The sequence below is a fragment of the Prenolepis imparis genome, unplaced genomic scaffold (assembly GCF_030444845.1).
Source record: "Prenolepis imparis isolate NDT839.2.m4 unplaced genomic scaffold, iyPreImpa1.0 SCAF_13, whole genome shotgun sequence".
NCBI lineage: Eukaryota > Metazoa > Arthropoda > Insecta > Hymenoptera > Formicidae > Prenolepis > Prenolepis imparis.
In genome coordinates, this window is record NW_028141171.1 from 10,551,801 (window position 1) to 10,568,217 (window position 16,417).

The 16,417-nt window shown below is 32.0% G+C and overlaps 1 protein-coding gene across 3 annotated transcripts; it reads right to left on the reverse strand.

The window, feature by feature from the left end:
- Nucleotides 1-394: 394 nt before the first annotated feature.
- Nucleotides 395-16,361, reverse strand: LOC145944343 (protein peste). 3 transcript variants are annotated; one of them, XM_083052607.1, is made up of 10 exons: nucleotides 16,226-16,361; nucleotides 10,863-11,119; nucleotides 7,848-8,008; nucleotides 5,752-5,896; nucleotides 5,308-5,511; nucleotides 4,143-4,354; nucleotides 3,220-3,682; nucleotides 2,839-2,912; nucleotides 2,469-2,682; nucleotides 395-2,372 (listed from the first exon to the last, which is right to left on the reverse strand). In XM_083052607.1, the coding sequence occupies exons 2-10, from the start codon at nucleotides 10,977-10,979 to the stop codon at nucleotides 2,247-2,249; spliced, it is 1,716 nt and encodes a 571-aa protein (XP_082908733.1). In that variant the 5' UTR covers nucleotides 10,980-11,119; nucleotides 16,226-16,361; the 3' UTR covers nucleotides 395-2,246. The 3 variants fall into 3 exon arrangements, with proteins under 3 accessions (XP_082908733.1, XP_082908734.1, XP_082908735.1); XM_083052608.1 differs by lacking the exon at nucleotides 16,226-16,361 and adding an exon at nucleotides 14,221-14,396; XM_083052609.1 differs by lacking the exons at nucleotides 10,863-11,119; nucleotides 16,226-16,361 and adding an exon at nucleotides 8,367-9,985.
- Nucleotides 16,362-16,417: the final 56 nt, after the last annotated feature.

Consider the following 16,417-nt stretch of genomic DNA (forward strand, 5'->3'; position numbering starts at 1 on the left):
CAAAAGCTTTAATAACGCTTCTCACCGTGCAAGCGCTGCGAATTTATCATTAAACATACTCAGAAATGAAAGAGAACTTTTATTGGCAATGCAGTAATTCGCGTTAGCAGTTCACAGTAAGTAATGTGGGATAAGTTACCTGTCGATGATATTTTATAAATCGAGTCTAGCACTGTGTGTTGTAAACATATGTTACAAAAAATTGAAAAAAAAAATATAGAAGATAAAAGTTGAAATAAATTTAATTTTGCCAATTAAAAAAAGTAAAATAAGTCAAAATCTTTCATTATGCGAGAAGTGCCATTAATCATATGAGATCAACGATCTAGTGGAGTAATCTTTATTAAAATAATCTTTAATAAAATAAAAATAACAATAAAATGGTAATCACATATATAAGAATGGTAACCTTTATTAAAATACAGTATAAAATCAACTTTGTCCAATTGGGATCATATGGCCAACATATTTATATTTTGACGTAAAAACGTACAATACAGTTTCACATATCATCGATTACACTTATGCAAAGTTATGCTAAAATTGGTAACATTCGCCGAGACTCTCATCGTCGAACACATTGCTTACAATTAGTTTAAATGTCATTGGCACCGGTAAATTCTTGCTCTACATAAATAGAAATAATTCAAAAAGAAAGTATCACACAAATTCTGTCATATAAAAATTATTCTGTAAGATGTATATATTTTAATAAAAAAATTGGCACAGTAACTTAACTTCGGACAACGCGCACATTACGCTATTACACTACACGCTAAGTGGTAACACATCAAAAGAAACACATGTTAAGGAACATGTATAGTGGAATTTTACTAATTCCATATCAACGCGATAAGAGATAATTTTTTTACATTAGTTCAAGCGTGAAGAAGCCGCGAGATTATCTCGAAATTATGGAGTGTCAATATCTAAATACTTGTGTAAATAGAGTACCGAAAAACCCGTACGATGACAATTACAATTATAACACCAAGGCGCATCACAGATACTCTGTTATACAAGAATAGCATATTGCATCACCTCTATTTGCAATAAAACAATATGTATATTATATATATTTCCTACATCTATATATCTTTAATTTATTGACAGAATTCGTTGTATACAATATCTCTCGTACTTTCCTTTAATATCTAAAAGTCTAAACGAGTCAAAAGGGGAGTCATATTTTACCTGAATTCGAGCAAAAAGATAAATTCGGTTTCGTTGCAGTATGCTTGTTATTCTAAAGCTCTTTTGATCTTTTATTCGTTTGTATTCGATTGCAAGTGTTTTTTAATGCCGATGATGTGATTTGAATTATCTTCTAGTTATCTATCGCATAGATTAATTTATAATTATATTATATTTACAGATTATTTAAACCGAAGCAATTTAACAATTTTAACGTTACAATAAGCTAGAAATAATAAACTAGAATAATGAACTAGATATAATAAACTAGAAAAAATCGGAATAAAACATAATTTGCAAATTTGCAATAGTGAAAGAAATAAGGAATAATTAAAGCTTTTCGAGATGATCGTCGGCTTCGTCAGTCTTAGTGTATCAAACCAATTTAGCAAGACGATAATATTATTCCATTTATATTTATACGTCATGCAGGAATGTAAAAATCACGATGAATTCAATATTCGTAAAGCGAATATTGCGATTTCGAATTAAAAAAAAAGTTTGTCTCCTTTTTTTTTACAAAGATTACGATGCATAATCATTGCTCGAATAATCATACCTTTCTATAATATCTCTCCACGTATTCGCTTTCATACTTTATCTAACATACAATATTACACTTCGATCGAAAGTGGCTCGCGATTGGAAGATGACTATTTGTACATTCTACTATCATATAAATTTATTTTTATTTGAGCTAAGGAATATTGATTCGAAGTGTAATTTGTAACGTCAAACATACACTATATCATAATTCTAACCATAATAAGCTTATGTTTCACAATTATCTGCGATTTTTCCTGTTATTGATTTCCACAGATTATTAATATCTCATGTAAACATTCTATTGACGTCGTGTGTTGTTCACACTTAAATAAAAATTTATATCTTAGGACAGTGTGCCCAGTCATTCTAGAATCATTGGGCTAAAGGCACATGAACATTCACTTGAATAACAACACTTGATTAATAACTTCACATGTTAGAGTATTTCTCTTACACCGTTTACGTATCCGTTCTAGAAGCATAATTCCCTGAAGAAATCATTTATACTAGGGTTTCGCATACAAACGACGATCGCTTTTGACGTTAGCATCGTCGTTGCCACTCATTTTATCCATGTACACCATTTCCGTTTTCTTATCAGGGTTGTCGACCATCTTTTCCGTCGTGGCGCCCTGTAAAACGCGGTTTCGAAAAATATAGTTCTCTTTTAGGCGTAAAAAGAAATAAAATTCGTAAATTTTTACGAATCAAAAGAAGAATGTACATACCGTTTGAATGATACGTCGTTTCCTTCCGAGATAAAGAAGCGCCACGGCGCCAATTAAACATAATCCAATGATTGTCATAACTATACCGCTACACAGCATCACGGTTGGAAGTGCTAGTAATATTTTTAAATTAGACGCCATTTCCTCGCTAACTTTTACTTCCAATTTGAACCATAGCATTGGCATGTAGATGTCTGGTACGTTATTGTAGAGTCTAAAACAAACGTATCATTCTCCTTTCTTTTAATTTGTAAATTTTAATATCGTAATTTTATTATCGAGATCGCTCTTTTCTCATAAGAATATAGAATGATTATATATTTTTACAATTTCAACAAATTGTTTTGTATCGCTCGAGAAACGTATTTACCCCACAATCTCCGATGAATGTAGATGAATGTTAGCTTGTAATGTAGCCGTTACTTCCAAAGGAATTCCCGTTGTCTGAAATATCAAATGTGTTTTCATTTTGTATGGCTCTTTTATTATTATTACAGGCATTAACACTGCCTAATTACTATACGATATAACAATGAAACGCATGTACGAAATTACTGCGAGCAATACACGCTATTGCTTTCTCAATAGCGCATATTATCGCAACAATCACGTGCTATGAATAGCCCGGATGAAAGGTGATAGTAAAATTAGTATCTTGATAATAGAGTATGCGCAGAGTTGACTGACCGTCGTTATTTCTATCGCGGTAGATTTAGTGTTCGCAATGTTTAACAATTCGAAAGCCACTTACGGGTTCTAGAGTGATGGAGAAGCTGTGCTCCTTGTCGTTGGGTTTCAGACCTTTAACTGAGTTGAGAATAGCCGGATCAGCCTTGTGAAAGTGAGGTAAGCTGACGAAGACCGGCGCTCCATAACGACACGCTGTTACGTTTAGCAGACCCGATGGCGTACACTCGCCATTACAGTAGCAATTACCCATATTAATAATATCCGGATCGTTGTCGGGATACTTATCCGTGTTCTCGGACGAACGATCATTATTGTAGATACTTTCGGTAGTGAATCCCGTTATCTCAGACGAATGCTCGGCCATGAAGAAGTCCTCGGTGGTCGTGGTCGGTTCGAAAAATTTCGCTTGATCGTGAGGGTAACGTCTCTTCGTGGCATTTCCTAAGGTTTTCTTGTCAATACTGAATCGATAACCTTCGATATCAAAGTGAGAAGTCGTTCCTTCGTATTCAAAGACTAGCGGACTGAAAAAATAATAGATATATAAAGTCAAGAGGTTATAATGTGCGATGTATCGATGAACATTGAGCTATTGCTTGAAAACATTTAATGTAATGTTTATAACGTAGAAAGAATTGATAAAAATATAAATGACGTCGAAGAGATTCTAATGATGGTAACCTGAAGATTGACGCAGCACTTATGTGTCTGTGTGTGTGTGTCTGTGTGTGTATGTGTGTGATATCTTATAAAATTGTTCAATAAATAGGATAAGAAATTTTTCTAATCCAATTACAAGACACACAGTTTATGTGGCGATTATGTAATATATAATAGTTAAGTTTATAAGCTATTCTAATAAATTGGTTTAAATTGACAGAACTTGAAGAGCTTAAGATTTTATTAAATATCGCTTGATTTTTATTACTGAAAGTGTCACACTTCGTTCTCAGTTTTGCGTAATTGATATTATTTTTCACTAACCGGCATATATCTGCGCTAAACAGAATGATGTCATCCTTCGTCCTGCCAGGTGGCCAGAATTCACCCGCGCTGCCTTCGATAACATTGCAAGGGCTTTTGTGAAACTTTGTTGTGTCTCTATGGTTCCATTTCCTTAGGATTCCCAATTGGCCGATGTCACCTTCGCCTGTTTCCATATTGAAGTGTCCATCGAATTCTGTGCTGCCATTTCTCTGTGTGTGACAAGTTTGCATAGGATTGTGAATTGCGATAGTCTTTCATCTCGATTCTGTTGCAGTTTAAAACTTTTTAATAATTACATCAGGATTCAGAAAAAAATACTTGCCAATAAGAAAAATTATGTTTTCCTTTAATTCTTACTTTTTTTTATCAAAGGTGATATTACAATAGCAATCACGGATTTACAAGTGAACGAGTCACTTGTTATTATTGTCTCTACAAGGATCAACTGTTTCGATATAATTGCGTAATTGTTTTAAAATATTTAAATATAATAATATTTGTCTTTCTTAATTTTTTAATTAAAATATTTAAAATATTAAAATATTTAAAATATTAAAATATATTTTTATATTATTCAAAATATAATTTTTGCAGAGTACGGTAGCATCAATATATATGCAACGTATAATATTATACCTTCGTGGCATTTTATTCGTTACGCAGCAACTTATAGATGTATATGTACGATCTCTTCTATTCATTACTAATTTAAGCCCGGTGGCAAATACTCTACTACCATCCGTGCCGCTATTGTCCAGTGTCATGCAATTCAAATTCCACGCACTATGTGCTTCGTGTTAATAGACGTATAATTTAATCTGATAATAGTTCTCACATTGCTCGCATAGCGATCCTCAATGCTATTCGGGTTGATCATCCTTCATGTTAGCAGTTTAAAAAGTTTACGAAGGAGTGAATGATTTATGATGAAGCGATAAAAAAGTGTCAGGCATCTGTGTCTGATTTTCCGAGATTTAAAAAAACAGAGCGAATATCTGCAATATTTTTTCGAGGCGAGTGAAAAATCGAAATCGCGCGAAGATAAATGAATTATCATTAAAATGAATATATATATATATATATTTTAATGCGTTGCTTGCAAGATAATTTTTCATCCTCACGGACATAGTTGAGAAAGCAAAGATAATTAACTGCGTCTTACCATGTAGAACCAGCCGAACCGATCAAAAGCCGGTATATCGGGATCATCGACCATCATCTTGCCCATGCTGAGTAGGCTGTCGCTGTACCCTGTATATAGCAGTTGGTCCGCCGTTCTTTGCACGTAGATTTTTCTGGTGGACAAGAGGATGGATAAGGTTTTTTGCCACTCGAAATCCCAGTATCGAATTTTGTGCGCTGCCGACTGCAAAAAGCGACAATAGACAATATTAGACGTGAGAACCTCTGCTTTTTTTCACACTATTCTATTTTTACGTCGTCACGATAGAATTAGAGCTGTAAGAAATTGCGGGAGAAGGAAACTTGAATCTTCTTATATATATTTAATTATTTTCTTACTCATCAGCGTTATATTAATAAATTGATCTATCAATAATACAATTTACTATACTAATCATGCATAAAAAGATGCAATTCAACTTACCGCAGCGACCGCGTCCAAATTGACGACGATGTCGTTGAGATTTCCATTGCTGCACTCTGCATCGAAGTACCATAATCGTCGTTGCAAGTAGCTGACAGTTTTGTTTTCATGATGAAATGTAATATTATCCTTTTGTCTCACCTCTCTGTAATTTATAATTACAATGATTATTTCTTTTCTTCTTTTGTGTTATATCTGATCTTGATTAATTAGATTTTTTGTCGAACATCGTTTATAAATGTATTTTTTTTTCTTGTCATGCATTATTTATAAATGTATAAATTTTAAAAAAAGTAATATTGATTGAATTATTAATATAAATTGCTAATAAGCATTTTTACGTGAAAAAAAACCTGATGTTGGAATTAATTTATAAATTTTTTACTTGAGAGAAAAAAAAAAATATGTAATAGTTTATTAGTAAATATACATATATAATAGTATCTTTTAAATTATTATTAACTAATAAATTGTATTTATCATACAATTGCTATCAATCATTTGTCATTGGATCTGAAGTCGATTATCTGACCGTAGTTTAGACATCTGACCTACATATTTTACTTATTGGTATTAACGGGCCAATTGCTGTGCAATCGTACAGGACGTACGTGTGTAATGATGACGATTTCATGCCTAATGTTCTCTTATTGTCAAAGGCGCAATCTTTGTGTAACTGGCACAAGATCAGATATGCTTACAGATATGATAGTAGAAGAAGAATTTTTTGAAAGGAAGAATACTGTTTGAAACGATAATACATTTGTAAAAGGAACATCAGTTCAGCTATTTGCATGAGTTGATGACCTCTGCATTAAAAAACATAGATTTATATCTCAATCATCAAGATTCTATTTAATAATTAATCGGTCGAAATGATAAAAAATAAAGAATTTTTTTTAGTTAAAATGCAATTTTATTTGTGGCGGTAACTTTTTGATTATAGAATCTTCGTAATCAATCATGTTAAAGAAACAATTCATTGCAATTATCGCGATTCTATCGTATTCTTTAAAAAAAAAACATTATTATATACTTATATACTGTTCACTTTATGATAAAATATTTTTTATATAGCAAAATTAAAAATATTACAGTTATTACTGGCATCATCAATTATTTTTGTAAGTCGATATTTTACATATATTTGCTAATATTTGACAAATTTTTAACATTTATTTCATCAGTCAAACGAAAGACACAAACTGGCAAAGTGCATCTTTGCGGCTTGCATTTGTTAAGTGCTCGACTGAGAAGAAAGTAATTACGTAGTCAATTACTTCTCGCCCACGCGTGCGCCGCAATTGGACCGGCATGTTTTATTGTTCATTAAAATGTCAATACAGCAAGGTTAACTATTTCTTCTGAATTGTCATTATTAGATTAGGTTGTTATCGGATTATAACTTGACAGTAATTTTATTAATACAACCTTATCTTTATATATGTATACATATTATGCATATCAAATTTTCGCTATTTTTCTACGTATCTATTATAATGATGCATCGATAATAATAAGTTTTGCTCAACGCTGTTGGGGAAAAGTTGTTCAAATTTTTTTCCTGTGTCGCAAAGATCTATAATTTTATCTAGTAGTACCAACGAACTGGTTTATTCGAAATCATTATCTTATAACCATAATATCAAACAAGTGTCTTCATTTGAAAATCAAACAGGTTTTTGTCATTTGTTAAAAATAAAGCACAGTATACATATATGTGTATTTATAAGATAATATATAATTTACAAGATACCAAGATAAGTGTACGGTATGAATAATAATTTAATCGGCACATGATTATGAGATGTATTAACTGGACATTGGATTGAGCAATTTCGTCTTATCTGATAGGTCATGTGTTAATTACGTGATTTCGAAATTTTATATTTTATAATTCCGCGATTTTGACTGAGATAAAAATAGAATCTATATATATATATATATCGATGTTTTTAAAACGGATTAATGCACAAGTGAAAGTTGATCTTGAGCATCGATATAAGGGAGTGCCTTCTTATTTTATACTTGTTTCGAATGCCTCGTTCATGATCGGAGTGCAATAATCGTTTATCATGGATGGAGGTCACTCTTACCTAAAGCAGTAAGGGCCAAGCTCATCTAAATGCGGCTTCTTTATACCGAGTTCCTCCGGATTGGTCCAATTAAAGAGGTATATCTTGAAGATCATCGGCGGTAATGTGCTAGTGTCTTTCCATATTTCGAAACTATTGGAAGTCGGTGATAGAACCAATCCCTATGTATAAAAATAAATAACAATTTTAATTCTCTACTTTTTATTAATTAATCTCTAAAAATTTTTATTCTTTCAAGAGAAGTTGAGAATTCTTTCAACCACCTCTTGCAAATGACTTTTTTGTTTAACAACGACGCTTAAGTAGCTATTTGAAACTCATTTTGTGATTGATACATTAATTAATATGCTCGATCAGTTTATACAGTAGTAATCATCGCGAGTGAATGCAACACAAATTGAAAAAAAAATTGTTATTGCGATGTATCATTGCGAAAACAACATTAAATTAATCATTAATCATCATCAATAAGTGCCGTATCCGTTATCGAACGTTGGCTATCATGGAAGCTATCATAACTTTATTCACTGCCGCTCTAAACAAGGTGAACCGATGGATTTCCCAAATCATTGACGTAGGTTCTTCAGCCACGATGTCCTTCTTCTGCCTGGGCCGCGCTTTCCAACTATTTTACCCTGGATTATTAGGTGGAGCAAGGAGTACGTTTCTGGGTGTCTCATGACGTGTCCGAAGTAGGAGAGCTTCCGGGTTTTGATGATCCTCTCTATTTCACCCTCTTTCCTCATTCGGCCCAGGACAGTGTCATTCGCCACTCTGTCCATCCAGGAAATTCGCAATATACGTCGATATGTCCACATCTCGAACGCCTTTATTCGCTTCATTGTTGCTTCAGTCAACGTCCATGATTCAATCCCATAAAGGAGAACCGAGAAGACATAACATCGGAGCAGGCGCACTCTGAGCTGCAGATTCAGGTCGTGTCCGTAGAGGACCCTCTTCATTCCGAAGAACACCGCCCTCGCCTTTTCTATGCGGCATTTGATCTCAACCGAGTGGTCCCAGTTATCATTTACCACGCTTCCCAGATACCTTATTTTCTCTACTCTCTGCAACGGTTCTCCTCCGACACTGACCCCCCTGTCGTTCACAGCGTTTTTGCTTACAATCATGTATTTGGTCTTTTTCTTATTGAGTTTCAGGCCATATTGTTCACAGCTGTGTGTGACTCGATTTAATAAGAGCTGTAACCCTTCCAGGCTATCGCTGATGAGGACAGTATCGTCGGCATACCGTATATTGTTTATTACCACTCCGTTAATCTTTATACCCTCGTCAACCTCGCATAAAGCCTCCTTGAAAATGTGCTCAGAGTATATGTTGAATATCAGCGGGGATAAGATGCATCCCTGCCTAACTCCTCTCTCTATCGCCACTTCTGTGACACTGTTTTCTAGTCTCAATCATTGATCGCTGATGTATAACGTCACTGTTGTGTTTACAAATTTCGCGATTCCAATGTGCTATTATGATAATAGATCGCCATTGACATTGTATCATTAGCACGATCGGACCGAGAGATTGACTTTTATTAAAGTATCAGAAAGTTGATTAATTATATTAAACTGATCATGCAATAAGGCGTGATCTGCAGCTGACGGCGATAATCTCTAATAAGAATCTACCCGCGCAGCTGTGAGTAATCTTCGCGATCGTGGAAATAATTCGACAGACAGAGAGGACAGAGGCGGAAGGCGAGATACGCGGTGGTTCCTACTTTTATTCGGTACTGAGATTATTCGCGCGCGACAGTGTTGTCGGTAGCGTGAAATCGTTTTATCAACGGGTTGCAATGCACAGAGAAACGCGCCAATTGACGGGACAATCAGCCACTTTTCCAATCGGGCCCGGAGCTAGCGCCGAGACTCCAGTCTATAAATGCATAGTATGTGGACTAGTTCAAGTGATCTTATACACTCTTATATACACGACTCTCTGCATACGAATGCTGCATTATTGTGTGCACATGGGTGTGATTCATTTCGCGAATCAAAAACAACACGCGATACACACGTGTTCGTTTTCCATCGGAAAAGTTGGAGTAGTAAGCATGATTAATCGTCGCTCAAATGTCGATGACAAGTTTTTATGTCGGCATCTTGCTTTACTAACAATAAGTCAAAGAAGCAAAAAAATTTTGAAAAAATATTATTGTTGAACGATAACCCAAGAAAGCAAGGTTATCCTCCTACTGATTATGTATATACTATATATATATATATATATATATATATATATATATATATATGCATATGTAGAATGAAAATATGACGAGTCTCATAAAGGAAGCGATATCCTACATCTATATCGCTTTAAAGCGACCGAGAATTTATTATGCATTATATGACATATTTTATAATACTAATTATATTCAATTAGCATATTTGTGTCCTCTTTTTGTAACTAAAAATCATGTTGAGACAGAAATTATCATTAAAATTTATATATAACTTATACGTTAAAATAAAATGTTAATTATTAAATTGTAATATATATACATTTTATCTTTAATGTGTGTCTTATCTCTTCAAGTCGAGTCTCTTCTGATTGGGCCTTAATAAATATTTTATTTTTCATTATCAAATTGTGTTTTTTCAAAAATCACTTTAAATTTATTACAATTCAACACTGATATTGTAGCGAGTCATATCCATATCACAAAGATAAGCAGAGATTAAACTTTTCGTGTGTTAATATTTATTACACATGTGATTGTGCGTTGTATAAACCCGTTTCAAGTTTATCAAAGTTTTAGAGCGGATATCGAGTAAGTAAATAGTAAATACACACTAGCGCGATCTAACGAGAGAGAAAGATAGTGATTAATGTTTCACAGATTTTGATTAGAGTTACGAATCTTATCATTTTATGAAATAAGGTCCTACGAGAGCTTAAAAAAAATATATATATATTATAATATATATATATATATATATATATATATAAATATATATATATCGATTATTTATCACGGATGAAAGCAATTGTCGCACTCACTTTTTGAAGTATATGATGGAAGAATAGCGGCCACAAGAAGCAGAGAGAGATGCCAAGGGCCACCAGCAAGAGCCCCAAGATGCCAAGGCCGAGCGACTTATTCGTCCACGGTCTCATAGCGACGCGCGTGTCTCCGCAAACACTGAGCCTCGTCTCTGCAGCATGTGCACCCTGAACTCCCAGTAGTCGGCCGTTTCGTCGATCACTTCTCTCACTCTCTTGATTTCTCGGCCAACGATCTGCGCGCTTCACAGAGTCTGCAAGATAAAACGTATCTAATCTACCACACGGTCGACAGAGATGACGAGTCTACGTCTCGTAGTATACACTAGTATGCATGCACGTGTGTGTTGTCTATGCGTGGCGCGTTTCTTTCAGCTTGTTATGCTCGGTGACGTTTCTTAGTCGGCCAAGACTGCGTAGGCGTCGACACGAATATAGACACGCTTGGTTTCATGCGTGTCAACTAACATATCCGGAGCTCATCCGTGAACATTCTGAAAATCCTCTGAAAATGTATGAAAAAATTTGGACAAAGCGATACTGGGCGAGATTTATGGGGCGAGGTCTTTAGAGTTTTTTTCGGGTCCGATATCATTCGAGGATTCTCAGAAAAAAAATTAATCTAAGAGTTTTCTTTTTTTTTTTTTTTTTGTGTGATACAAGAGAGAGAGAGAGAGAGAGAGAGAGAGAGAGAGAGAGAGAGATAGAGTTATATTGAAATCAAAATAATAGAGTGTAATATGTAACAATCTATCACGGATTTTTCATGTATTGAAATTTTTGTATCAATATTTTTCTACCTCCCTCTTTCTGTCTCTTTATTTATTGATGATGTAAATGCAAATATAATGAATACGTAACGAAATGTATACGTAAATTCTTGCTCTAATAAAAATTTTCCATTAAAAAATAAATCGTTAATGAAAAGTTTATATTAGTGATAAAAAATTAATATTACTTAATTGATAATGATTTGCATTACAAATTTAAATTTACATTTGAATGATCAGATGGGTAAATACTTGTCTAAAGTTTAGCACAGAAAATATTGAAAAAATGCTATGTCTATCATATTTCTTTATCTCTCGCTTTTAATCTTTTTATTTAATGACGTAAATTCTAATGAAAGAAAAATATATACATGCGTGCTCCAATAAAAACTTTTTATTAAAAAAATTAACAAAAAAATTTTGTCACCAGTGAAAAATTTATATTTTAGTGATAAAAAAATATTACATGATTAATAATGACTTGCATCACAATTAAGTAGTCAAATTAAGTAATTACAGAGGTAAATGCTTGTCTAAATTTTCAGCGCAAAAAATATCTCTCTCTATGGATTCAATTTACAACATTCCGATTACGCATTTGTTATCTAGCACGTGCATTGTTAGGCGAATCGATATAATATTAATCGGCTTCCCTTTATTTACGATTTTTTTTTATATAACCATGGTGATATTAAATATTTCAAATCAACGAAAGATCAATAAGATAAATTATTATGGACTTGTTATGAAATATATTATAAATAACAAATATATGTGTGAATTATGACTGACTGATACAAAAAGCTGAAATTGTTTGAATCAATATAATATTTATAATGCTAAAGCAACGCTGTCATATATTATTTTTATCACAGGTTTTGAAATTATTGATCAACAATAAAATTATATGCATTAATAAATTAGATATGTTATCTGTTAATTGATTTTGTCAAACAATTGAAGCATATTAAGAAATTTACGTAAAACATTTAATAACAAATTATAGATCGCTTGCTCAATTTTCACGACCTTTTCCGTTTTAAATCAAGTTCACTTAAACTATTGCGTAACAATCTATGATTTACGTCAGAAGTAATTATATAAAATACAAATTATACAAAGTTTAGAAAATAATTAATGCTTGTGTGGATGTGTGCGTATGTATGTGTATAATCAAGGAAGTTATTAAATCGTGACACATCTGTATATATATATATATATATATATATATATATATATATATATACATCAAACAGCTTGAAATATACTAATGATTAACAGAGCAATGTCATATGTGTATACAAAGCATATTATTTAGTAAACTAGCGCAATTAGCAAAATAGTAAACAAAAAATACGATTTACATATATATTTGTTTATATAACTTAATTTTTTTACAGGTTTTTAAGTGTTGAAAAATTTATGCATGCGTGTGGAAATTTAAATGTACATAATTAATGTACAAATTGCTGTGAAAATTAAATTATTTTTATATTAAATCCATAACAGATTTTATAAAGATTATTATTATACTTATGACTCAGCATATAAACACATATTACATAATTTTTAATGATTTAATTTTTAATGATTAAATATTCATTTTTTTAATTAAGTATTTAGAATGTATAGCTTTGATTATTTTATTCCTGCTCTATATATCAATGTTTAAAGATAACAAATATATATATAAATATTAAAATGATATCTCTTTTTAAATGTTTTTAATTTTAATATAAGAAAATTCAAAATAATTTAATCTTATGTTAGTGTAAAATTCAAACTAAAATACTGTAAAATTTTGTAAAGTACAAATATCTCCTTGATTGAAAATATCGACTTAGGAAGTTATAAAAGCAAAGCGAATATAATTTGTTTTTGACGAATATAATCAAAAATCAATTTCATATACATTTACATAGAACAAATAGCATAAGATTATTTCAAACTAAATGGAGCAATTAAAAGCATGCATTTTTCAATGAGAAATAATCGTTTATTATAGCGAATGATCTGTTTTAAACTAATGCTTTTATGATAATTTTTAGCATGTCATTTCGCAGTTTATGAACGATAATCATGCAGGGTTATCTGAAGTTCAATCAATGTGCAACGATATCTATTGCCTATGCAAGTGATATCGGTTTGTCTCGTTATTTTTAACGATTAAAAATTTATGAGATTGAAAAATTACTTTCCATTTAGTAAAACCTTGAATAAAAATCAAAAGACATCAATTAAAAGTTAGATAATTATACATATATAATTTCAATAAATTTTCATGAAGAATTACTAATTTTCATCTCTAATATGCGCATCATTATGCATATCTGATTATTATATTGACATTAGAAGTCGTTGGAAAATAAATTAATAATAAATTATGAGTAAAGTATAAAACGCTATTGAGAGTATAACCAGAATAATAAGAAACTAAAAAACTCTTTCCGTGATTGTAATATTTTCGTTTGTACAGGTGAAACCGACATATATATGCTTTATTACGTGAAATTATTGATATTTCTATATTCATATATTTGTTACTTCAACAAGTTTTTTGAGTTTTTTTTTTCACTTAGACTCACTTGTCAGTGCGAAAATCTGCTCTCCAGAATGCCAAAGTTACAATTTCTTCTTGTTTCTTTTTTAAGCGTTGAAATATTAATATATACAGGGAAACTGATTTACTATATCTATAACTGACATAGGTGACGGATGAAATATCCGTTGAGCTCTCCTGTGCGCGTCTCTGTGCTCCGATTCTCTATACGACGCGTTTGTTACTGATGGGTACAGCGATCAACAGGCATGGTCTCTTATCCCCTCTCACTTAGGGAAAATTTTTCTCCGAGCGTTTCTGTCCCTTGTGCCCTCGTATGACCGCGCCCCTCGTTTCCTTTCAAATCTCTTCATGATCTCAACTCAACTCAAATTAAATGGGACCACGTGGGAAGAGACTTTTGTCGTCTGCTTAAATTCTTCTCGCGATTTTTATCGCGGGTTTTGTCTTCTACTCGCCAATTTTGTGACCCAGCACGAAATAATTAATGTTTGTAAATATTTCTAATATAAACATATATTTATATTATCGCGGAATATAAATCGCAAATAAGGAATAAGGGCATATTTTTCGAAATTTTATTTGCGTATGAAAAAAGACTAATGCATAGAGGTTCGATGAAACAATGATCAATCAATGCGGAACAAAATTAAGCTTTTCTAATAAATGATTATATAATTATTTATTCGTAATACGGTATCATTTTATTGCGGAAACATGTCGCGACAAAAAGTATAAACACTTATATTTTTATATTTACATATTTATAATGTTTTTGCCTCTAAATGTCGCAAATTATAAATGTTATCTTGCAAGAAATTTTAATATATTTATATATGGAATAAAATTAAATAAGACATACTATTTGTACGCTATCATATTTGCCTTGTATTTTTAAATTGTCTTTCTTAAAAACGAGTTTTCAATTGTAGCCCAATATTTTTTGTAACACTGTATCATATCTTATTATACATTACTAGAAAAATTGTAGATTTATTACTATATTCTTTGTATTAAAAAATAGTCACATTCTATATCATTAAAATATAAAAATAAGTAAAATTATTGAAATTTTAAAACGCTTTTATCGATATTAAATATATTTAATATTTTTACCTTTCGCAGAAATATATAATAAATTTCTCTGCATGTTATTGCACATTTTAGCTTTGCTTCCACCAATTAAGTCGATGTTAAAGTGAAGTTCTCATTTCGTCGAATACATGTTAGTCATATTTGTACTTCAAGGAGAATACACACATTTTTTTTTACGAAGGACGTCTACCATGGAGGAAAATATTTAAAGCGAGACGCATAATTTACATATGACAGTAAATTATTGTTTTCAGAACCTGTTTTTTCTTTTTACTTCATAATTGCGTGACTGATTAATTCAAATACATATATATGATGAATACAGTTCTAGGAAGAGAAATTTTTTGATCATCGATGAGAGACAAATAGTTGCCGGCTTTATGGTCTTACGTAATTATGAATAAATTATTATCGCATGGTGGGACCGCGTCAGTGCATCGAACGGAAGTAATTCGATTTTGTACCTTGTACACACCCTCTGTCGGCATTTCCTTATCTATGTTTAGAATTAATGAAATAAAGAAAGTGGCATGTTTAATGATAAAATAATTATCGCGGAAGTTTATTGGAATGAAGATGAACAAATAGCTCGACTTTCCTCACATTATCACTTTATTATGATACACTTATTTAAATAATTATTTAATTATCAAGAACGACATATATTGCGGAAAAAGAGAGATTGTAATATATAATATCGTAAAATATTTATTTTTAATCGAATGTAAACGGAGATTATTGTGCGGGTCGAACAATTGTAAATCAAAGTGCGAATTAATCTAGATGATAAAATTTTCTTCTGATAAAATTGAAAGTACACATTGCCACATCATATATGAAGAATTTCTTTATGATATTCACTTATCGTCGCGCCTACAATTGCTCATCCGACATGCTTCTCAGCAGCTCTAATTGTAAGTAATCAATCAACTTACTTGCCAAGACGATTTCTCGTTCGATCTTCAATTCTCGATCTCGACTCTCTTTTCTTAAATTTTTCACGTAAATGAAACGCGTCGACGCCTGAAGAAATATGTCCGAACTGCAGATGTTGTATCTCACTCTTCTCTCTCGGTGTTATCTCTCTTTTTCCTTCTTTTTCCCTTCCTCTCTCTCTTTCTCTCTTC